This window comes from Condylura cristata, unplaced genomic scaffold (assembly GCF_000260355.1).
Source record: "Condylura cristata isolate star-nosed mole 26May11 unplaced genomic scaffold, ConCri1.0 scaffold00029, whole genome shotgun sequence".
NCBI classification, from domain to species: Eukaryota; Metazoa; Chordata; class Mammalia; order Eulipotyphla; family Talpidae; genus Condylura; species Condylura cristata.
In genome coordinates, this window is record NW_004567130.1 from 5,903,726 (window position 1) to 5,928,706 (window position 24,981).

The 24,981-nt window shown below is 52.1% G+C and overlaps 1 protein-coding gene across 1 annotated transcript in view; it reads left to right on the forward strand.

Annotated features, from left to right (window-relative positions):
- MYO18B (myosin XVIIIB) overlaps positions 1-24,981 on the forward strand; it is a 230,720-nt gene that overhangs the window by 15,099 nt on the left and 190,640 nt on the right. Inside the window, exons 7-11 of the mRNA XM_004690853.1 lie at positions 794-992; positions 2,805-2,947; positions 3,728-3,828; positions 6,687-6,750; positions 15,641-15,785. Of these exons, the coding sequence (XP_004690910.1) occupies positions 794-992; positions 2,805-2,947; positions 3,728-3,828; positions 6,687-6,750; positions 15,641-15,785 (652 nt within the window). The remainder of the gene's footprint in view (positions 1-793; positions 993-2,804; positions 2,948-3,727; positions 3,829-6,686; positions 6,751-15,640; positions 15,786-24,981) is intronic.

Here is a 24,981-nt window from a genome sequence, read left to right on the forward strand (position 1 = left end):
GTTACCAGTGACGTAGAGGGCTTTTTTGTAAGCATAAATGTGCTTTTCTCTGGGGTATGTAACTGAGAATGGGATTTCTGGGTTGTGTGGTGAGTGCATGTCTCACTGCTTCAAAAGCTGCCAAACTGTTTTTCAGGGTAAGTGCAGCATTGTACACAAATTCCTATTACTCAGCACCTTCACCAGAACGTGGTAGTGTTAAAAATATTTAAAATAATATTTTAGGCATCTCCTTGTGGTGTGGTATTAGGCTCCCAGGGCCTGTTACATAGTAGACACTCAATGAATTTTGTAATTAAATGGATGAATGGACGAATGAATGAAGTGGAGGGGGCTTCAGGTATCACCTAAATCTGTTATGGCAAATGTATAGCACACATACCGCCCAGCCCCCATCCCCGCACTGTTTCCATGGCAGACATCACTAGTCAATTTTGCCGTTTTATCCAGCTGCCGCTTATCAGGCAGGTGCAAGCTGATAATGCTGATAATTTCCGAAGCAAGACCACGTGCTAACACAGCTCGGGTTCAAGGCCGTCACTAGCTGGAGGGAGACCCAGACCCAGAGTAGGTCATAGACTGCCCAAGGACTCAGGGTGAGCCAGGAGCAGGGCCTGACCCCCAGGCTAGATCTTCCCAGTGAAATGCAAGACTAAGACTCATGACTTCTCCCACAGGACAGGAGGAGGGTGGGAGGCAGGGGACAGATCTGGACCTGAGCAAGGGTAGGGCTCTTGGCTTGTTCCCTGGATTGACGCTGGTGGGTAAGCTGATACCTGGCACCTTCCTGCAGGTACCCAGGGGCCGCCGGGATGGCCTGCCTGCCCACGTTGGCTCCCTGGCGCAGAGGGCATACTGGGCGCTGCTGAGCCAACGGAAGGACCAGAGCATCGTGGCCCTGGGCCGGAGTGGGGCTGGGAAGACCACCTGCTGCCAGCAGGTCCTGGAGCACCTAGTGCGGATGGCGGGCAGCGTGGATGGCAGTGTCTCAGGTACAGTGGTCTCTGGGCAACAGATAGCACAGGGCTGTGTTTGTGTGTGTGGGGGGGTGGGGACAGTCAAGGGGGGTGCTGCGCCACTCCTCATAGAGCCATTCAGTAACTTTCACTAAGCAGCTATGTGCAGAGCTGTACTGGGCAGGCCAACCCAGGCCATTAGAAACCATTGTGCAAAGTTGCCAAAGGTACTGTCTCCTCAAGACCTTCACAGCACCTGGAGAGCAGCCAGCATGTAGTAACCACACACTCGACTGCAGCCTTCTGGGAACAGACCTATGATGTGATGCCAGTGGGGCCTTGTAGACACAGTGTCCTCGTGCAGTGCACAGCTTGCTCAACAGGACTGAGGACCCAGCAAGTAAAGAGTGAAGGGCGAGGCCTCTGCTCACAGCAGCTCAGAGCCAGAAGGGAAACTGCACTCCCCTGAGTACGGGCCTCAGATGTTCTGTGCACGTGCTGGCCGAGCTGCTTAGGGGAGAGGCAGGGAGGAAGCACGGGCCAGGGGCTGGGGCTTCCTTCAGGACGTGGTGCTGGAGTTGAGTCCCAGAGACGAATGCCAGGTAATAGTACTGCTCACAGTATTAATAATGCTGGTATTTGCTGAGAACTTGTGTCAGGTCTTGTTCCCAGCTTCTCAACTTATTTATTATTTAAGCAGCCTTGTAGAGTGGGTGAAATCAGCATTTGAACTTTACCTATGAGAACATTAAGACTCAGAGAGGTTAGCTAGCTTGCCCAAGGCCACACAGCTAATCCATCCCAGAGCTGAGATTCACACTCAGGCAGTCTGGTTCCCGGGCTATAACCCTGGGGCCCGTTTTCTCAATGCTTTTATTATTTTCATCTCCTGCCCTATCCCAGGAGTCTTTTAGATCTGTTTCTCCCTACCAACCCCCCACCATCAAGTTTCAGTACCACTTAACTGCGTGTGTGTGTGTGTGTGTGTAGTTGTGCTTCATGTATAAGAAAATAAAATTCCCTCCACCTCCAAGAACTGGCTTCTCCCCTCTGGAGGGACAAGATCCCCTCCTGAGAACATGTGACCCAGGCAATAATGCTTGTCTAGTCATAGTAGATAATGTACTAAATGCACTTTGTTTATGGTCTAATACTTTACACTAGTACAGTTTTTAGTCTCCATGACTTCCACCCCCATTTACAGATGGGATATCAGCGGCACGGGAAACTTAATTTGCCCTAAAGAGAAGGGCAAAGAGAAGAACCCATATTCAAACTCACTTACCCACTGTGCTTTGCTCTGTGGCTTCTCCGCTGGGTTCTTTCATGTTGTCCTGATCACTTATTTTCCTGGCCCAGGCTGGGGGCTAAGACTGCAGTGGGGAGAAGTTCCCATCTGCGCCCTCTCAGAGTGTGACTGTGCTGGGACCGTGTGTTGGAGGGTGGGAGTCAGGGCAGGCTGCATCCAGGTGCCTCGCATGGAGACTAGCACATAGCAGGTGCTTGACAGATAGTTGTGGGAAGCATAGAGAGATTTTCAAACCTGCTGTCATCTTGCGAGTCCCCGCAGGGGAGGGAGAAGGTGAGCATCCTGCCGGGAGAGCCCCTGTGCCCAGTCGTACCAAACTAGGGCCTGGGCAGCACCCTTCTTGGCTCAGTTATGCCTGGCCTGCACCCCGGCTAACAGCACAGGGCCAGGCTGGCAGTGTGTGGTTATCGTGGAATCGGGAGGTGGTAGGGAGCCCGTGAGGCGTGGGGCAGGATGGGCTCCGTCCCTGGGGCGAGGGTGCCCAGTGAGGTGGGGGTGCGGAGGGTCAGGCTTGTGACACCCTGCCTCACACCCCCTAGAGGAGAGGATCCAAGCCGCCTTCACTGTCCTCCGAGCCTTCGGCTCTGTGTCCACCAGCCACAGCCGCTGTGCCACCCGGTTCACCATGGTGATGTCACTGGACTTCAGCGCCACAGGCCGAGTCACAGCTGCGCAGCTCCAGGTGAGCCTCTGGGTGGGCTGGAGCTGGGGCCAGAGGGTCCTCGGTTCTGCTCCGCTGGACCCTGGAATGTGTCTCCAGGGTGTTAGCGCCTCCGGCCACGCCAGCTCCGCCCTGCTCAGTGCCCCAGAATGTCCCCTCCCAGAGCACGCTGACCGCCAGCCCCTCTGATGTTTCAGGAACGAAATGTTCATGAGCAAATAAGTAATTCAGCCGCTCATTAGCTGGGTCTTAAAAGCATAAGCTGAAATTAAACAGCCACTCGCCGGCCTCCACACGGCCCGTGTGTGACGAACACATGGCCTGTTTGTTCCGATCCCCAGAATCACCCGCGCCCCTCCTCTTCCCCCTCAAACATTCTGTTTGAACAGAAAATAGGATTAGGTTATTAGGAGGGCTGTTTGTATGGGGAGCTGGGATAATATCCAGACTCAAGGAAAACTTGTCAGTGGTGCCAAATAAGCCCCTTGCATCCCGGCCTGGAAAGTCCACCATTAATCACCATTTGAGCGAGCTGTTAAAGGCCGCCGTTAAATAAGACTGTCAAAGGGCGGCTCCGTTTAATTGCTATTACCTTTTGATACCTTAATTGGAGTGAATTTATTGTGGTAGCTGAGTCCCTGGATGGACCGGAAGGAGCGAGACAAAGGTCTGCTGGGAGCGGAGGACCCCAGCAGAGTGTGAACCTGAGATGTTGCCTGAGGGGAGGCCCAGAGTCTGGACGAGGGACCTCCCGGTGACGCCAGCAGGCACAGGCGCTCACCGGTGCCACCTCCCTTGCAGACGATGCTTCTGGAGAAGAGCCGGGTGGCCCGGCAGCCCGAAGGGGAAGGCAACTTCGAGGTCTTCTCCCAGATGCTGGCAGGACTGGACCTGGAGCTCAGGTGAGCAGCTGGCTGGGCCTACACACCAAGGCACCCGCTCTCCAGGGCCCCAACCTTAGTTTTGCCCAGAGCCGAGGGGCAGTGAAACCGAGTGGTTAGGACACTGCCAGGTCTGCTCTGGGCTGGGTGACCCTGGTCAGGCACCATCCCTCTGCACCCCAGTGGCTTCCTCTGTGAAGCAGAAACAATAGGCATCACGTGCAGCTCTTTATTAATGGGGGTGGGGGCAGAGGCTGTGATGGTGGAGTGTCGGCAGGGCATTGCCTGGCAAGAGTGTGGGAGGAGGGCAAGGCCCGCTGACTCCAAGTCTTTCAGAAGATCCTACGCTTTGTGGGAACCTCGGGGGCACATGGGGTTTCCCAGAAGGGGGACCTCAGGCCCAGGGGACACCAGGTGGAGCAGCCAGCCTGGTACTCAGGTAGACCTGGTCTCAAGGGCCTCCTGGGGGAGGTGGCCAGGGAGGCGTCCCTGCCCTCCCTGGCTATGCTGGGCCTGCTGGGGCGTGGGGCTCCCTCTCTGTGGATCTGTCTCCTCTCTAGCAAATGAGTGGCCAGGTCCCAGTGAAACTCTGGGGAGAAAAGCTGTTTCTGTCCCCGGAGTGGGTGCTGATTTGGGCTTTTCCTTCACCGCCACCCCATTGCTTGCCCCTTGCTTCCTGTGAAGGGCAGGCTGAACCTGTGCTGAGCCTCCTGGTGAAGGGTAGCATCTGTTTTTTGGAGAGGGTCAATGGGAGAGGAACCTCCCCATTTCCAGAGCAGGGTAACCGAGTCATGAGGAAGCTCCTGGGTGTGACGCCTTCAGAGTCTAGAGAACTCAGAGCAGCACCACTGACAAGGAGCTCAGATTTGGGGTCAGACTATGTGGCCTCACCTCTGGCTTCTCCACTTGCTGCTGGCTGCTGACTGCACCTCTCTGAGGCATCTGTAAGGGGTGTGCTGACAGCCGCCTCAGGGCTGCGATGGCTAAAGAGTAAGGCAAGGACCAGGCTGGGGACAGCGCCAGGACAGCTCATGCTCCCATGTGTGTGCTGTGACTCTTGGGAGGATCAGTCCTGCCTTGACATGACTTTTGGGTCCTGACAGGGGCTGTGCTGGCAGGGTCTGGCTTTGGGGTCAGAGGGCATATGTTTGGAGTCTGGCTTTGCCCCGTGTTGGTCTCTGAGCCTGTTTCCCCTTCCATGGGGTGGCTGGGACTTGATTCTGGGCCTGGAGTCACGGCCTGCTGGGGTGGGGCGATCGTCCTGGGAGGTCATCACAGAAGTTACTAGGCCTCCACACCAGGCTCACCCCAGTCCACAGGGCACTGTGTCAGCGGGCCAGACCCAGACGAGTGTGCAGTCCCAGGAGTCAGGACAGAGCTGAGTCTGAGAGCGCAGGGGTGGCCCAGACGGGTTTCAGGCACCCGAAGGACCGGAGGAGAGTTTGGAACAACCCAGCCCCTTCGGGGTCATGCTCCTGCAGGTCGCCCCTCAGGCCCTCCCACACCACGTCCCTTTCTCTGCCGCTGCTGCCACCACAGTGCTCCTGTGTCCACAGTGAACCCGCAGCGGAGAAAACAGGCTCTAACTTCTGCCGGGGTCCTTCCTTTCTGTAGCAAGCTCCTATTCATACTTCAAAACCCAGCGCCAAGGGCCTTCCTTAGAGGTGTGCTCCCTCAGTTTATCCTTTGTCCACGCTGGCCCCAGTATGCCCCTTGGAACAGCATCTGCCACACTGATGTGTCTCTTTCCCTCAGCACACTGACTCTGAGATTCTCGAATCAGCCTCGCTGCTTTCTCCCTCCCCAGTGCTTAGCGTAGGACTCATGCTCCGCTGTTAGTTGTCAAGGTCAACTTCCAGAAGATGGGGTATGGACTAGGTCGAGGGCAAGGGAGATACCTGCGGAGAACCTACTCTGTCCAGGTGGGCAGGGGAGTTGTCATGTTACAGCTCACTTAAGCTTGAGGCATAAGTAATAGAAAACCCATTTGTAGATGGGTTAAAGGGACAGTCAGCGAGTGCCCCTTGCCTGCTGACTGGCTATCTCATAAGGGCTCTTCCAGGGCGTGAGGCTGAGGCCAGGGTTGTGGGTCTGTATTAAAACTAGGGGAGGAGGCCCTGAAGAACCCCAGTCTGGAGAAACAGGCTGGGGACTTGCTGAATGAGCGCCAATTTCCAGGATCAGACTTGAGCGCCATTGGGTTGTAGGGTCCTAGGCCAGACTCCATGAAGCTTCTGTAAGTGAGGCATTCCTGGGGGTGAGGGGGGCGTGGCTGGGCCTCCCCACCCCTCCTACCTTCGCTTGTGTTCTTCAGGCCTGTGGTGACGGGGTGAGGGGGGGAGTCTGTGGCGCCCCTCTCAAGGGCCTGTCAGTTTGAACACTGGAAGCAGCCGTGAACGTCACGTCCCTTTAGAGGATGAAGACAGGCCAGAGATGAGGGGTGGGCGCTGGGCAGTGTCTGTGTTTGGGGGTTCAGAAGTGCTCAGTCTGGCTCCCGGCTCCATGTATGTGAGCTGTGTGGATAAAGGCTTGTTCTCAATGCCTCTCAGCCAAATGGGAATAATATTGCTACCTATCGGGTGGGATCGTCATATAATCTAATCTGGGAAGTTGGGGTCCTGTCTAATGTTCCAGTGTTGTCTTTGAGCAAGTTCACGTAGGCAGGTGATGGAAGCCTGGAGTCAGAAGCTGGCCCCCGACTCTAGGTCTGGCTCTGTTCCCCGGGATCCAGCCCTTAGGTAGGGCCCTGGGAGTGCGGTGAGGGAGCAGTAGTTGGGGGCAGGCCTGGGATCACCTGGCAGCCCCCACCTTGACCGGCCCTGTCAGGCCATCTGTGGAGACAGGCCTTGCCTTACTTCTTGTCACTTCCCTGCTTCTAGGACCGAGCTGTGCCTGCACCAGATGGCGGACAGCAGCGCCTTCGGCATAGGCACGTGGCCTAAGGTAAAGGGGAGGTCCTTCCGGGGGGCTGTTGGTGTCGGTCTCTCGTGGCCAGGAGAGGAGGTTAACGGAGGGGTGTCCTGTGCAACATCTTTTCTCTACCACCGGGGTGTGTACTTGACCAGTGTTGGTCAAGTCAGGGAGATGAGGGGTTGCGGCCGTGAGGTGGGGGTGCCTCTGACTGCGAGGGTTGTTGGGGAAATGAGATAACAGGAACCCAGAAGTGGTGTGCGTAGAGGTCAGAGCGTGGGCTCTGGGGCTCCGTCCATGGGGTTCAGGCCCGTCTCTGACACTTACCAGGTATGTGTGCTCAGGTGTAGCAGCTTAACACTCAACACTTGGTCCTCTTGAGCAAGGTAATGATGGTTGTAGATGCCTCATGGATCTGTTGTGAGGTTTAATGAAACCACATCTAGAACACTTCATGCCAGGTTAGGCCTAAATCGGTAACGGGTGCTCTTGCTAGATCTTACTGATGATTCATGGGAGTAGGTGCAATTAGAGAGGGCTTTCTGGAGGGTGTGGCCTGTGAGTAGGACCTTGAGGGAGGGTGTTCAGTTGTTTGCTGAGACAAAGTATTCACTTACCTGTTCTTTTATTCCCTTATTTGTATTGGTAACAGTTGTCTTCTGAGTTGCCCTGACTCTGCTATACACACCCCACGGTCACCTCCTGTGCCAGCTTTGAGCGAAGTGCTGGGGTGATGGCCCCCACTGGCGCAATTTCACTCTATCTGGAGAATTAACAAACAAAATCACGTGGGATAAGAATGTGTCAGAGGTGGTACAAGGTGCTGGGGGCACCAGAGAAAAGATGAAGAATGACTTGGTCTCAGGGAAGGTTTTTTAGCAAAGCTTTGACGTGGGGCTTAAAGGATCAGTGGGCATTTACCCGGTAAGAGTAAAGCCTTTCCCCCATTGGGCGTGAGGGAATCATCGGCTGTCCTCAGGTGAAACGTGGATTTCAGTCCACATACTTGTTGACAGAGCTCTTCATGGCCTTGACCGGCATCTGGACTTGGCCACCAAAAGGCACGTGAAGCATGTGCGCCTTGGGGAAGGCTCTCGAGGGCCGGGTCTGAGCTCCTAGATGGGAGGAAATAGGTCATGCGAGCCAGCAGCCACGTCTGAGAAAGACAGCAAAAGAGATTATCAAGAGAAGTGTCCGGGTGTGTGCGGGAGCATGGCCATTTGGGGCCGGACAGGGTGTCCCAAGAATTACAACAGCAGGTATAGAGTTAGAGTAAGTCAATCTGCTATTGTTACTGCTTGAGAATGTCTAGATAGGTTAAGTCACTGTGCTGTCGTTACAGCGTGAGAATGTGGGATATATAACGAGCACGCAGCAGAATAAAGATTCACTGTATGCTGGACACAGCAGTCATGCCTCCGGTGTGCCCTTCACAGGTGCCCCAGGTCCTGGACACACTAGAGGCCCACACAAACTCACGCTGCCTCCAAAAACTAACAAAAATTGCATCACAGCTCTAACTCTAAAATGGAAGAGCATGACCCTTCTAGAAGAAACCCAGAGGAGAATCTCGGTAACCTCAGGCTGGCAGAGCCCCCTCTGCTGTGACTCCAGCAGCATGGCCCATACGAGATGAACCTGTAAGCTGCATCCTCAGGACTAAGCCCCTGCTTTATGGCCGTCTGTGAACGTGCCAGCGCCGGCCACAGGCAGGCTCCTTAGGTCTGAGTCTGGCCTGGGAATTTGCCTGTCTCACAAGTTTCAGGTGATACGGTTCTGGTGGGCCCAGAGGCCTACTTTGGAAACAGGTGGAAGTCGAGTTGATTGTGCAGGGTGCTGTGGCTCCTCCAGCTTTAAATGCTGTCAGCTACTCTACTCTTCCCCTTCCTGATAGTCTAATATACCCCCTCACTGGGGGGATTCTGTAGGATGTTCTTTCATGCCCTTTCCCCCCATCATTGGGGGCCATCAGGAACCCTGACTTTCACCTTGACAGCAGAGCCTGAGAGATTATCCCGAAGTAATGAGTTCGGGCCAAGGGCATCCATTTGACTCTGCAACAGGGTCGGTGCTGGTTTTCCTGTTGACTTCAAGGAGGGAGCAGGCCCAGGCTGCCCTGCACAGCTCTCTGCCCCTTTTTTAACAGCCTGATTGCAGAGCGGGTCACAGCGTGAGTCCTGTCAAAAAGCCATTTGAGTTGGTTTTCGTTTTGTTTTCTCTGGGTTTCTGGGCGGTGTTTTCAACACCGGTTGATTAGTGGGAGCAGAGAGGGAGTTCCTTTGTTCACTCTCTGCTACCTGCCAGGATCCACAGGGTGTTTTCTCTGTTCTCTAAGAATGAAAATAAGATTTTAAAACTCTGTGGTCTTTGATACAAGCTTGGGTTGGTTTTCCGGCATTGGGCAGTGCAGGTGCTTGGTGATCAGTAAATGCTTCCTAAGAATGAGAGGTGCTAAGTACAAACCCCCATGTTGGTGGATTTGGCAAGTAAAGATACAGGCTGAGGACTGTACACACGTGTGTGTGAGTGTGTGTGTGTGTGTGTGTGTACAGATTAAATGAATATATATATATCTCGTGGAAGAATCATACAACCCCCCGCCCCCAAACCTAAATCTTTATTGACAAAACAAAATCCAAAAGACACACATTCACACAAACCCAGAACCAGGCACCCCTGACTTGGCCATCCAGAAATAGCCTCTGGTAACATTTTTGTAGATTGTTTTCTCAGTATATTTTCCCAGGAAACTTTGACCTCGTTCAAAATAAACTGTATATCACTAAGACTTCCACAAACAACATTTTTAGTGACCAGACTCCATGGCAGAGTCTGCAGTCCCTGAACAAAAAGTGCTAAGCTCTTTGCAGCCTAATAAGGCGGTGATAAAGGTCTTCGCGCAGACCTCCCTCGACCTCCCCAACACATCCCCAGCTTCTGGTATCCTAGACCTGACTCTGAGGAGAGACCCCCGTTAATGGTCTCTTTTGTGATCTCCTTGGCTCCTGTCTCTTGTCATGCAGCCCACAGCCTGTCTCTCCTCGGCCCTAAGTTCGGAGAGGGCAGGGACACTTCTGTGTCCTCTTCACCGAACCACGCACCCAGGGCGTGCTCCATTGATTGTGGGTGTGTGAATAAATGAACGAGCACACCCAAGTCGCAACTTGGCTAAAATCATGTCTTTTCAATTTTCTGGACTGTGCTTCCATGGTAGGCAGAGCTACGCTAATTTCACTTTAATTTGATCCTGCTGTGTCTCGGGAGGCATTTCTTAGAGCCTTGGAGATCTTGTGTCTGTCTTTGGATTCGCTGCACGGATCCCTGATGGTTGCTGGGAATCTCAGAGGATCCAGAGAAGGTGATCAGGGAATTGGGGATTCTGAACCCTCAGCCAGCCTGGGCCTCTGGGTCTGTGACCCTGGGGTGAGTCACATGGTGGGACCCAGCGTGGGGGGTGGTGCCATCTCCCCCAGCATCAGTGGCTCTTATTCAAGGACAATAGCTGGCAGCCTGTCCACATTCTCTCACCAACTATTTGTTGATTTTACTAGAAGCTGGCAGTGGCACACAGCGATCGCTCAGCTGGGTTTCTAGCGACAAAGCACTCATGCTCCCTAGGTGGGTATGAGCTGCCACAGCCACATATGCACACAATTCTAAATCAGAGAGATAGGTGACTGAAAGAGGTGCGTGTGGCCTGAGGCCAGGTTGGGAGGGATAGCGGCTATCAGGGAAGGCTGCCTGGAGGAGGTGCTGGACACCTCCTCAACTGAGAAGGAAGTTAGACAGGTACAGCGAAGCTAGCATCCTGTTACCCACCCTGCTGCCGATGTAAAGGTAAAGGTGGGAGTAGCAAACAGCACTGCGTGACTGAAGAGCCCCGACAGTGGACAGCTGGAGCAGGGACAGCTGGAGCTCTAAGACCCTCCGTGGCGGCCCTGGTTCTCAGTGGTCGCCTTGCTTGCTGCCTCTCAGCTCCACCGCCTGGACACTGCACTGCTGGCCACTGCTGCCACATTTCAGTTTCTAAATGGAATTTATTTGACCACGATACATTCGAAATCAAAATCTTTCCTATTATTTTCTACTCTGTAATTTGTTTTTTTGCAACCTTGCCTGATTTTTAAAAAATGTATCCAGCGGGAGTGCTCATAATAATAATAATCCTCTCCCCTCTGCAGCCTGCTTCTGGCTGTTGCCTTCCAGACTTTGGCCCGAGGCACATTTATTTCTTATGACCCAGGTGTTGACTGTGGAGAATCGGTTTCCACACAGAAGAGGAGGGAATCGTGCGCTCATGTCAGGCTCTGCCGACAGCTTTCTCTTACTTGATCCTAATGGCTTTTTGAGCAAAGGGATTATAATCATGTTATTTTCAGGGGGAGTAAGCAAGCCCAGAGAGCTGAAGTTATTTGCCAAGGGCACAGTGCTTGAGGAGCAGAAACAGAACTGGAACCCAGGTTGGCTGACTTCAGCTCTGGCCCTCTTGTTTGTCCCACTCTGTCAGCTCACATGGCTGGAGGCCATGTGCTCTGGAATCTAATCCATTGGTCATCCTTGGGTTTCTTAGCCTCGAGCAGCCCCATTTTTTCACCTGTGGAATGGGTAGAACAACACCCAACTCTCCAGTCTGCTGTAGGATCGGGGGCTCAGCTGAGTTTCTGGCACAGAGTGACTATGCCCCCCTCTCTTCCCTCTCTGGGCCTCAGTTTCCTCCTCTGTCAACTGGAGAGCTCCACACCCACCTTATCAGGTAAAAGCCCCAATGATAGTGGAGTAGGTGCTCAATTAATTCTTTCTCCTCTCTCTTAAATGCTCTCCCAGTGACTAACCAAAGAAGACACCCATTGAGCAGTGTTGAGTGAAGGGCAAAGCCCCTTGGGAAAAGGTAGTGCCTGGCTTTGAGCTGTCACATGTGTGGCCCTCCCCATGAGCTGCATGAGGGTCACCACCCGGAAGGCACCGCTCTCCCCTTTGCAAGGAATCAGGTCATGGCCCAGCCTTGCTTCGCAGAGCTGCGTCCCTCTCCAGCGCAGTGGAGGCTGGGAATCCCCTCCGATGCTTGATTGTCAGGACAGCGGAGCCACCCCCCCCCTGGAGGAGAAGGGGCTGGTTTACAACCCTGAATGCGTGGGGGGACCCAGATCTACCTGAGGCCCCCACTGTGCTTCTGAGCAGGGTGCCGGAGCACCCTGGCAGGGCTCTGAGCCGTGCGCAGGCATGAGTTGGGTGGAGTGGGAGCTTCAAGCTCCTGGTGCCCTCTGCACAATGTCCTCAGTGTTCTCAGCATCCCAGGCCCACGTGTTCTTCAGCCCTGCACCTGCTCCTTAGAGACCCTTTCTGGCTCCCCAGTGCCCCTCCACCTTGCTTGTTCATTTGTTTCAGCCTCCACTTCTTTCTGGAAGCCTCTGACCCTCCCCCTTGGCTCACTGCCCCTTCCCAGGCCTCCCAGCCCCCCAAACGCCCTCCATGCTGTCATCATCTGTTTGTACATCTGCCCCGTCGTTGGACTGGAAGCCCCTTGAGGACAGGGCCAGACCCGATTCACTTTCCATGCAACGCTGGGTTTGCACTTGGACAGCAGTGGGGAAAGGTGTTCCCAGGAGTAGCGGCCTGGGTGCAGGCATGTGGGAAGGATGCAGTGGTGAGCGCAGGCTTCATTTATTGGGCACCACTGTGTGCCGGCCCTATGTTGGGTGCTTTGCGTATCAGTTCATTTATCCTCACAGTCACTTGGGGAAGAGGGTGGGCTATTTTTCCCACTCCACCCAAACAGAACTGAGCCACGGTTCATAGTTGGGAGGCCTGAGCCAAGTCACACTCACAGGAAGGCGGTGATGATGGCATCAGTCCTGTCTGACTCGGAATCCAACCTGGCCTCTCTGCAGAGTACCCTGGAGCCTCCTGGGCCCTCTAAAGGCAGCCGGTCGAATGCAGAGAGAACATTTGGAATTTTATTATTTTTCACTAAATTACCTGCAGTCTTTGGTTGACCTTGAGTTTCTGACTGCATCTGACAAATCCTGGGTGTCTTGTGAGTTGGCTTTTTTTTTTTTTCCCCCACTAATTTTTTTTTAATCAAGGTGAAACCAAAGTGAAATGTATAAAGTGCACTCACTGGTTTTAAGTATACAAATCAATGATAATTATATTCTTCTTTAAAATTGACATAATAGGAGTTCACACCATCATCTGTGTTTTAGATATACAGGCTCTCAGGTGTTATCACTACACTATAGCCATCACCAACACACCCCTCGTCTGTTGTACCCCCTCCCTGCTCTGTTCTCGTCCCTCTCTCCCCCCAACCCTCTTTGGTAGTCTCAGTTTCATAGTCCACTTTCTAGGGTTAGTTCTTAGTTTGGTTCTATCTGACCCTTTGTTTGGTTTCTCTATATTCCACATATAAGTGACACCACCTAGTCTTTATCTTTCTCCTTCTGACCTATTTTTCTCAGCATAATCTCTGTTAGCTCAATCCACATGGTCACAAATGGCAAACGTTTATCTTATTGATAGCTGCATAGTATTCTGCCACATATATGTCCGACATCTTCTTGATCCTCTCATCACTGGGCATTTAGCTTGTTGCTATAACTTGTATAAACATTGCTGTGATTAACATTAGCAGTTTTGTAGTTTTTGGGTAGATTTCTAGGAGTGTAATTGTTGGGTTGTATGTCAGATCCATTTTCAATCTTTTGAGCAACTTTGATACTCTTATCCCTAGAGGCCCAGCCAGTCTAAATTCACACCAATACTTTAGTCTTTTATGTCTGACTTCTCTGACTTACAATGAATCTGTGGGGTTCATAAAGATGGTTGTACATATCAGTGGCTCATTCTTTTTCATTGCTGCATAGCACTCCAGACAGAATCCTGGAAGATTTGTTTTTCTCCATTCTCCTATTGGTAGACATTTAGGCTGTGAGATGAATTATTCTCTAATTTGACTAATTTCACATTTGACACAAATGGCGGATTTAGCCAGGGCATTATACAAAGGCTTTGGACTCTAGCAGTTTAAGGGACAGCAAACATTCCTCTGTGACTAATCATTTGGATCAGAAGCATAGATTTGTCCCTCCTTGTCCTCTTTTGTCACAGAGACCTGGGGAGCAGGAAGGAAGAGAAAAAGAAGCAAAACAAATAATCTTTTGTGGAAGTTTTCTCATTCTTCCCTTAACATGAGCTAAGTGACGGATGATGGAGCCCACCTGTAATTTAAAGTCCAGTGCTCATGGCTGACAGTGGGAACTATAATGAATGTGTGGCCACTGTCCTTTTGTTGTCCTTTCTCTGCTACTTTGAAACCTCATAAATAAGCAAGAGCATGTTGGTAAGATGCCTTCCCTCCCTCCATTTGCTCCAGTGAAGCGGTTGTGGTTGCTAGGTTGAGCTCCTGGTTGCTAGGGACTTTGTGGTCCTGTGGTGGCCTGGAAATATGATGGATCAGTGGAACATGCTTTTGCTATTAATTGAAATGTTTCCACAACGAAACTTTCAGCGTCCCTGCACGCTTAGACATCATCCCAATCGGTCGAAGATCCTTCCTGGTTTCCTTAAGCCCAGTTAGAACAAGTGGCCTGAGTGGATGGGACAAGTGATGTGGACTGGGACTCAGAAAAACCTGGTTTTTGTCTTGTGTCTGAGAGTAATTTGCTGTGTGACCTTGGGCAATTGTTGTCCCCTCTCTGGGAATTGGACTCCCTAAAATTCAAGGACCTGCCAGCTTTTGCAGCCTACAGTTCATCACCCAAGCTCTGTAAGCAGGCCAAGTGCAAATCAGCTTCTCATTATCTGCTGGTGGATTATTGACAAAAGAATTCTCGTCCCAGGATCACTTCCTCTCAACTCAGCAGGCTTCTGGGCTAAGTCTCCTTGGCCAGATGGTGTGTGTGCAGGAGTTATAGACTAATTTTAATATTCAATCAAACATAATTGGAATCATAAATCTGAAAAAGAAAAAACAACACCCTGCAACCCATAAACATCTGATCATGTCATTTTCCCTGTCCTCCTGCTTAAAACTGTTTGGCAGTTTCCTGTTGCTCACACTGGGGGTGGCAAGCAGAGTCCGTTTCACTTTCCAAGGCACGTCAGTGGTGACTGGAAGGGGTTAGGTCCTCAGAATCTGGACCCACTCACTTGCTTCGCTTTCTTGATTGATTGGTGATGTCTGCCACAGGTCTAGGGGTTGAGTAGGGGTGTGTATTTGCTGATCATGACTGGAGTTTAAAGCCCATGACTTTAATAATGTGTTTGAAGCCTTCACAATTGGCACCTGCTAGCTTTATGTCCTCCCCTTCTCTGTTTGCCCACCTCCAAAAATAGCTGCGTATGTATTCATGTTCAGCTGATGCCTTGTTTCTCTAAGGATCTCCTTTGCTGTTTGCTGTCCATTCTTTGGGCCCTTATTGGACCTTATTGGCCTATTGCTCTTTCAGACTTACATCACAGTTTTCTCTCTTTTTTTTTTTCTATGGCAGACTCTCTGCTGGGACTAATTATGCACTCCCACCTTCGGTACCCTTTCCCACGCACACCAGTATCCCACCACTGGGTTGCTTTCATGTCTCTTTCCACTCCTACCTTGAGAAGCCCTCAAAGTCAACTTCTGGCTTTCACTCTCCGTTGCATCCCCAGGGCCCAACATGGAGCAGAGCCTTCATCAATCTACTGAATGAACCCGTGAATGAATAAAAATCGTCCCACATTCCAAAGTCAGATTGAAATGATTTTTATAACTTTCCCAGCAGTCTGAGTTGTGTGTGTCAACACTCCTTGGCTTAATTGTGGGTAATTTACTGGGCTAATAATATGACCACACACTCCCCCGAGACGGAGCTTGGCTTCAAGTTGTGCGTTTGCATTTTCTCCACTGTGATGGTCTCCTTCTCCTCCCCTCTCCCTTTGCTCTCAGCCTGAAGACAAGCAGAAGGCAGCAGCCGCCTTCACCCAGCTCCAGGGTGCCATGGAGACGCTGGGCATTTCGGAGGCCGAGCAGCGAGCCATTTGGCGGGTGTTGGCCGCCCTCTACCACCTCGGCGCAGCAGGGGCTTGCAAAGGTACGTCCTTCCTGCCGTGCTCACCTGCGTGACCAGCTGTCTCCTTCGGCAGATGGTTCGCTGGCCCTTGTCTCAGTGAGGTGGGACAGGGCAGTCTGTCCTCGTCTGTGTCCCTGGGACTGCTCTTTGGGGGGGCTGCTGGACCAGCCGTGGTGAGAAGGAAACGGGGCTGGAAAAAGGGCCAACCATGCAGACCAGCACCACCCAAATCTGCTGTGATGAGGATGTTCTCCCCTGTGCAGTCCAGTCCAGAGCCGCTGGCCGCCATGGCGACTGAGTACCTGAAGTGTAGCTACAGAATGCGGCTTAAAGTTTTAATTTCATTTCATTTTATCTAACTTAAATTGAAATAGCCACAAGTAGCTGGTGGCTACTGAACTGAGCAAAGATGCTCTGGGACATGTCAGTAAAGAGTGGGTCCTTGCAATACGGGCGCCATGTATCTGAGGAGACGCCATGTGTCTGAGGAGACGCCTTGGAAATGCTTCCAACCGCTTGTGCCGGAACTGACCCAGTCCTCGGGCGGGCGGAGGCTGCTCCCTGCAGAAGTCCCCTCGCCCGCTGTGTCTGTTTGCTGACGTGCCCCTTCTTGCTCTCTGTAGCCTCCGTCCTGATTTCTCTGCTCTTGCGTTATCACCTGACGCCAGAAGTTGCCTATATCTTGGCGTGGGCTGTTGTAATAGCCCTTGCCTCCTGTCCATCCCTAGGGGGACCTTTAGGCTTCTTTCCGCAGTGTGGACTCACGTGTCTTCCTCCTGCATAGAGGCTCCCCCGGGCACTCCTTTGTCTGCTAAACCAAGTAAAGTTCCTTGGCTTGGAATTCAAGGCTCCTCTCTTCCCTAATCAGTCTCTTCTGCAATCCTTTTTGACCACGTGGAAGTTCCTGGGAGGTAGCACGGATCAAGAATAATGTGGCTACTGGCTTTATGGGGCTTATGGAGACTTGTGCTGTGATTACGTCCTTGTCTAGCTCTTTCCATAGGGAGTGGCTTCCTTTGGTCCCGAACAGAGCTGGGACTTGTCAAATGAACCCATGTGAAGTGAGATCTGTCTGCAATTCACCATTTCCTCTGCCCCTGAAATGGGTTCTGACTCTGTGGCTATTTCTCTGCGGGGCAGCTGTTCTTACACTCCAGGCCTTATGGCTTGTTACTTGAACTCTCATACCTTTGAGCCACATATATTGCCCGCTGATTTTGGAAATTCCTAGAAGCTGTACTAAATCAGAAATAAGTAAGGTAGGGATTCCACAATTGGTCCAGAACAAGGACAGACTTGCTTGACTGGGAAGATGTGAAATAAATGAAAAAACAAACGCCCCTTGCCTTTCAAAAAAAAAAAATGAGTTGTGACCTTGGGGGCCTCACTGTTCAGGGGTTACCACCATGGTGTTTTGAGGCGGGGGGATGGCTCTCCCGGCTTCTGGGTCACCAAGAGCAACCTCAGCCCAGGTGAGAGACGGAGGTCCTATTTCAAGTTCGCATTTTTCCTCCTTCAAAACTCTAGTTACCAGTAACAGGTCCCCACCTCTGCATTTGGTTTTGTCCACACCAGTGGTGCCAAGCTACATGGATCAAATGCAGCCTGCTGTACAGTGTACAGTGTACAGCTGTCACACTGAAGAGTTTGCACTTTCTGATTAGATGACAACATGTATGACTGATATTTCAGGACATAGGAAACCGACTTGGTATTCAAATGGCAGTGTCCATATTAAGGTTTTACTGGAACCTGGCCGTGACCACTCACTGACATGTCACTTCCACAGTGGGGTGCAGTTGCTGTGGCCCTCAAGGGCTGAAGAACTTACTCTGTGGCCCTTTCTTGAAAGAACTGGCTGATCCCTCTTCTACATGACCTTCAGGGAAGATCACAGCTTGGGGGTCTGTGTGCCTCAGAGCTGCCCAACTCTTTGGTTGTGCTTTGAAGAAACTCCTTGTCCTCCTCAGACACAGCCATGCGAGAGGCTGTTGGCATCCGAGTCTCACCCGGCTTGTTGTGTGCCCTGGAGTCAGTCTTCTCTCTCTCTGGTCTCAGTTTTCTCAGACTGAATTTCTAGAGTTGGGCTTGATTACAGGTGCTTAATCTAAGGTCCATGTACTCCTACCCCTGAGTGTTTTATGTGTGGATTTTAGGGGGTGCATTCATTTCCGGCTGTTGTGACAAATTGCCACAAACTGGGCAGCTTAAAACAACAGATTTATTCTCTACAGTTCTGAGGCCAGAGCCTGAAGTCACAGTGTCAAGGGCTGTGCTCCCTGCAGAGGCTCTGGGCTAGCACCCTGCGTTGCCTCATGTAGCTTCTGCTGCTCCAGAAGCTGCTGGCTCCTGGCTGTGGCCACTTCTTTCCAGTCTCTTCCTGTCTTCACATCGCCGTCTCTGTGGTTGTGTCTTGTCTTCTCTTATCAGGACTCCTGTGACTGGATTTTGAGTTTAGTGAATTTTGGACCAATCCTTAGGTTCTAAGTATTCTAGGATGAGCCCATATCATGATCCTTAACTCTATTGGCAAAGGTACTTTTTCTTCTAAATAAGGCACATTCATTGGTTCCGGGGGTTAGGGTAAAGATGTATAGGGTATACCTCTTTTGGGGGCTACCACTGATTTGCAACAGGGAACCTTAGTAACTACTGAAATAGCATGCTGAATTGTGCATAAATGTGGGGTTTGGGAGGAAGAGATGGCATCTCTAGCTTTCACCAGATCCTGAAATGCATACACCAGACACCTAAAAGTTTCGAAACTGCCAGAATCCACAGTATCTGGAAGCCATCCTAGATAGGACTGCCTAGAATTTACTTTTCCTCTTTCACTTAGCTATAGCATTTTAAATCTAGAAAGGATCCCAGAGAAGCATCTTGCATGACTCAAGATGTAACAATAATGACAATAACGATAGCAATGACCACAGCGGTGAGAGCCAGCACTCACTTCGTGCTGAGGGCACCTCAGATACTATTCTAGGCGTTTTTGTACATGCTCATTCGTGAAATCTTCCCAACAAATCCAAAAGGTAGGTGATATTGTTATTCCATTTTATAAAAGAGAAAACTGGGGCACAAAGAAGGTGGGGTGACTTGCCCTAGGTTGCACAGCTGGAAAGAGGCAGGTGGGCTGTGGACTCCATCCACGCTGTCAACCCTGCCCGGGAAGCCGGTGAGAGGAAGAACTAGTTCTTGCCTGGAGAATATCTCCAAGCACAGCTCCCTTCTCTCATGACCCGAGGATGAAAAGCCTCCCTCCCTCAAGAGGGGCTCCCCTACATCCTGAGGCTGGCGGCCACCAGGGTGCCGGAGCATCATCTGTAGCGTCAAGCATAAGGCAGGCGGTCCATAGGATGGCTTCCGCTTGGGCTTCTGGACTGGGTTGGGGAACCCTCCCAAGGTTGCCGGCCCTGCCTCTCAGCTGCGCTCAGCTCCAGCGGGCTTGCTCTCTGGGGTGCCCTGCGAGGCCTGGTAAGGAAGGGGTCTTGCTCCCTGGGTGCCCTGCAGCGGGAGGGAGGCGATTTCCTTCATTGCCCTTGAACCCTGCCTGCCTCTAGCACCATGAAGCGGGCTCAGAGAAGCCTGATACCTGAGTGTCTCCTCTGGGGACAGGTGGGTGCCCCGCTGATGTGGGCTCAAGGACCTGGCCTATACCTGTAGCTGCCGTAACGGTGAAAGAGAAAGTCACATTTATAAATATTTTACTAATACATGATTATGGCAATAATTTCTCCCAGTCTCCCCCACCCCACCTTATAAATTATTTTAAGAGGAGCTGCCGTCAGTCTGCCTGGGAGGCCTGCCTGATGATTTACTTACTGTATATTCTGCTTTGGAAGATTTCATAATAGGTTGCTCTAAAATCAGCTATTAAGAATTTCAGAGTCGTACATAAATGTCTTTGCTTTGTGTCATAACAGATCATTTTGAAATATATTAAGAATCATTTCCATTAATCAGGATTTTTTATTTTTTTTCATTAAAATGATGCTCTCCTCCCAGCATGCCTGGCTTCCTTAACTTACTTTGAGAGCCCTGATCTTATTGTAAAACCAGATCAGCCCTTGCAGGGAGATGCTGGACCTTCTAGCTGGACTCAGGGCTTTTGAGCTGTTACAGCAGTCACAGCGACCTCTGCTAGTACTGGTCAAAAGCACTTGTACCTCTGTTGTGCCCTTTGATGTGACCGGCTTCAAACAATAACCTGGTGAGAAAGGACAGCGCCCTGGGCATAGTATCTGCCGGTATGAGTCCTGGCGTGGCCGCTCTGAGCCTCAGTCTCCTCCTACGTTAAATGGGGCTAATGCCACTACCCACTCTGTAGGTTTGTTGTGAGCATGAAACAAGTTGATGCCCAAACTGGAGGGGACGGGGCTTTGGCCCATAGTGGGGGCTTCAGAAGGCTTCACTTTCATCTATCTGCTTTCTATAGACTAGAAAACAGAGGCTCAGAGGAGGCATGTGGCTTACCCAGCACCACACAGTATGTTCCAGAGTGAGGTTTGGAACTTGTGTCCCTGCAAAGATTGCTCCCTGCCCTAGAATTTGCGGTGGGTCCTGAGGGTCATTCCCTGCTGGAGAATTGACTTGTGTTCCCAGGCCCCGTGTTGAGTGCTTGCAGACACGGTGACTCAGTCTCAGAACAGTCCGGGCAGGGTGAAGACGATCATGGTGCCTGTTTTAAAGATGAGGAGACTGAGGCCTGTTGGACACACAACTAAAGCCAGACATGGGATGTGGACCAGGCCCTTCTGTGCCTGAGCCCAACTTCGGGAACACACCTGCTACTGCCTCTGCTTCCCAGGCTCTCTGGAGGCTGCCAATGCCATGTTTGCACAGGGGACCTTGAGGCCGTGTTTACTTGAGACACTGCTGACACCCTGGGTGTGGGGGCTTCCTCACACCAGTCAGTTCGGTCCCTTAGATGCCAAGTAGCGTCCTACTTGATGCTACTGATGCTACCTCGAATTAGCCTGGCCCCTGAGGTAAAGGTTCTGTTTTGCAAAACCTGCCCTACCTCAGGTTTGGTAATTCTGGAGCAGCTCACTGTAGGGAGGCCTAGGGGAGGGACCTCTGTGGCTTCTCTGGAGCTGTCACTCTTCCAGCACCTCAGTGTGGTCACCAGCCCATAGGTCCTCTGAAGCTCATTCTTTAGGGTTTTGATGGAGGTGTCATTAGTAGGCGTGATGGGTCCATCTCCAGCCCTTTCCCTCCCCGATGGTGGGGGGTGGAGCTGAAAGTCCCAGGCTCCCAGGCCCTATCCGGAAGCTGTCTAGGGAGTCTCACAACCAGTTGTCTCATCAGCTACCAGGGCGTTCATCACTTCACAATTCCTGGGCCATAGGAGTTGTGTGTCTGGACTCAGGACAAAGGGAAAATCTCGCTGGGCCAAACACCGGTGGCCCTGGACTCAGCTGACCAGTGGCCTTTTGGCACAGACATCATCGAGTTGCCCTGGAAGGGGAAGCGGCAGCCAGTGTGATGGCTGAGGGGGTCCTCACTAGGAGAGGACTTTTCCTTTCTGGTGTCAGCCCTGCCCCCATAGTAGCTGGCTTGGTATAACCAGGGCTCACGCTCCAGTCAGCCCCCAGAGCCACCAGGCAGCCATTCAGCAACTTTGCATTCTTTCCGTTGGCAAAAAGTAGCCCATGGAACAATTAACTGGCCTCTTGTGGTTTGAATGGCAGCAAATGATGATCTCTGGAGCTCACTAGATAAGGAGAGAGTGAGGAAGAGAGGGAAGCGGGTTGGGGGTGCTGGAATTGGGCAGAGCTGGCTGGGAATGTGGGTTTCCTTCTCTGTGAAAGGACAATAACCCGCTACCTCCCACAACTGTCCTAGGCCACGAAGGATGCCAGACACCCGGTGCCTGGAAGGTACCACCTGCTGCCCCTTGTTCCTCCGCAGGCCGCTTTTCTGTCCTTTATCTCCGTTGGCATTAAAGTCTGCCTCTCAGATGGGCAGGGTGAGGTCATTAGGCCCATTTTGGGGGGTGCAGAACTCAGGCCTTTTGAGGGGGTGCTCCTGGCCTAAAAGGCACAAATGAGCGACAGTTTCAGAACCAGACCCAATCTGGACCCTTGGCCTGGTGCCCTTTCCAGCTTGGCAAAAGGTCCCAGACCACAGCGGCAGTGACACAGACGGCTCAGCCCCCTGTGCGGCCCCCACTGGCTGGCTGCGTGACGTCAGGCAGGATCAGCTCCCAGCTCTGTGGCTTGGACAACAGTTGCGTCACTACCCCACGACTTCTGAGGGTCGGCAGCTTGAAGGAGCTCTGCTGGGTGGATCTGCTGGAGGTTTCTCTCGTAGGGGCTGTCAGCTGGTGGCTGACACCGAGCCGAGGGGGCCGGGAGCCCCTTCTCTTTGTGCGCTCTGGGCTCTCTCCATGAGGGACTGTTTGGCTCTAGTTTCCGGCAAGCGCCAGGGAAGCTGCATTCTGTATTCTGAGCTGGCCTCACGTATCACATCACTTCAGCCATGTCCTGTTGCTTAGAAGAACATCACCACTTCAAGGGGCAGAGGAACCAGGCCCCGCTCCTGCTTGGAGTGGCCAAGTTCTAGAACATGCAGGTCTGGGTTTTGGGTGTGGCCATGTTTTGCCACGGAGGCCGTGAGCACATCACTTTTCCTTGTAAAATGGAATTGAAAAGAATAGTGATCGCATGGGTCATGCAGATGGCCTGAGGTGCTGTATGTCAGGGGCTCAGGGGGGCTGCAGGCCCATGGCCAAAGCTGGCTGCGGTCAATTATGATGTGAAGCTCAGAGTCCACTGTGCTTCCAGCTTCTACCGACATGGCCAGAGGCCACCCCTGTCACGTCCCTGCTCTCTACTTTTCTTACGAGTGTGTCCTCCTTCCCCCCACCCAACTCTGTGCCCCCCCACTCTTCCCATGGAAGAATGAGTAAACGAGGAGTTTGCTCTTAGCAGCAAGAAATAATTTCTCTGTTTTGGGGTCTCCTGGCTATGGCAAAGTGAAGTCTCTCCAGGAATGATCTCCATGAACAGAATCTCCTAGAGCCACCCTGTTCTGTTCCTCAGCCCAGGGCGAGGGGTCAGTTCATCTGTGGTCACTCTTTTATTTTTTGTTTAAAGATTTATTTATTTGTGTATACAGAACTGGGGTACAGGCCAGAGGTGCAGGGGCGGTGAGAGGACTCACCAGAGACAGAGTAAGGAGCAGAACAGGCAGCTCGATGAAGTACACTGCTGAGGGGAGCAGTAGGTGGGTCAGGAGAGGTCTGCCACGCCATGTGGGTCACCTCCGGGGCAGGCAGGGATCAAACTTGTGCCGAAGTGGCTTTAGCTTCTTTGTGCTGTGCTTTAACCCTCTGCGCCATCAAGGAAGGCCCCTGTGGCTACTCTTTTAAGTCTCACAGCCACCCAGCCAGGCAGGGGGGAATTTCTAGTTTGTGATTCAGGACGCTGAGGCTCAGAGGGGTTGGGCAACTTTGCCCAAGTTAAATGGTAACTCACGGTGGAGCCAGAAGTCCAGTCCCCGGCCCCTGCCTTTCTCCTGACGAGGCTGCCTGCTGGCCTGCCCTTGGCTGTGGCGTGGGTGTGTGGGCCTCTGCCTCTGTCCTAAGCGCTTCCCTTGCTCCAGCTCCCTCTTATCTCCACCCCATCCCCCAGTCCCTCTTCTTCCACTCAGAAGCCCGGTAAGCAGAGTAGAGGCCGGATGGCTCAGAATCGAGGCTCAGAATGTGGGCTCTGGGGCCAGGCCGACCTGTGTTCATCTTGGTTGTCCTGCTTCGTCTCGGAGGTCCTCTTGAACTCTGAGATCCAGTGTCCTCATCTGTGAACCTCCCCTAGGGCCTTGGGGAGGCCCTAGTCAGTTTGAACATGGAACACTCTGCTGTCATTATTATTATTCTTGCCCAGGGGAGTTTATGCTGGCGAAGCTTCAGAGCCCGCAAGGCTGGCTTGGGTGGTCTTTAATCCTGTCCAGTCCCTGTGGTCCGTGACCGTAAGGCGCTGTTCGCTCCCTCGAAAACCTGAGACTCTTTGTCACTCCGCCCACTCTCTCTCTTTGCTTCACAAAGATGACAATAATGTTCAGAATCTAAGGAGTGGCCAGGATGAGGATGCTCTTGACGGCCATGTTGCTTTGCTTTGCTTTTTCTCTGAAGGCCAATGGGAGGCTTAATTTATTTGTCCTTTAGTAAATTTGCCAGTCTACTTTGCCGCTGACCCGGTTGGCGAATATATGACACAGTTGGGTCCATATATAACCCAAGGAGGGGACGAGCGGTGGGGTGATGAAGGGGGGCTGCCAGTCGGGCACAACTCTTGCCTGAGTAATAAAGATGTCAGCCCCTGAATGGATAGGGCTGTAACTCGGGGAACCTGGAGGTGCCTGCAGGAAGGAGAGACAGCAGCAGTTAATGACAAGGGCCCAGCACCCCTGTTTTCTGTTGTGACACCCCAGAATCCAACAGCGAGGGCAGTCCCTTGGAGGGTAAGAAGACTCCCAGACTGGGAGAAGGCCAGTGGGATTGGAACAGCAGGGTTCTGCTCTCACCATAAAGCCATGTCCATAGAGCCAATCCGTCTGTGAAGTGTTTTACTATTTTTATTATCTTAAAAGAAGTGCACAAGTAATCCCATAAAGTTGTCTTCCTATGAAAAATGGAAACAATACAGGTTATAAAGTATCAATAGGCGGTCCCTTCCCACCCCAGATCCCTCAGCCTTAACAGTGACTCTTGTTGGGGTCCAAGGGTGCCATTTAATTCAACGGAGGAGCTAATATCGAGATACTATAATTAACGAGCATCCGTAGTCGACATTAAGGCCCGCTGCTGGTACTGTACATTCTGTGGGTGTTGACTGGTGTCATCATGTGTGTCCACCGCCACAGGATCATATAGGAAAGTTCCACTACCCTGAAGAGGCTGTGATTTTTTACTCTGAATTGTTTTGATTTGTGGTAATACAGGAAGGGTCACTGGTGACCCCCCGAGTCCCGGGAGTCCTCCCCCCGAGTCCCGGGAGTCCTCCCCCTGAGTCCTCCCCTCAAGTCTTGGGTGTCCTCCTGGCGGCAGCTAGAGCCTGCTACAGTACAGGTCAGGGCCAGGAGGAGACGTGGTTGTGTCCACGTAGCCTGAGCCAGAGGACTTTTCTCTAGGCTTCAGAAAACTGCATTTAGCTCTCTCTGCACCCAAACAAGTATGTAGGTTGGTAGCTGGGTGGGTGGGTTGGTTGTTTTGACA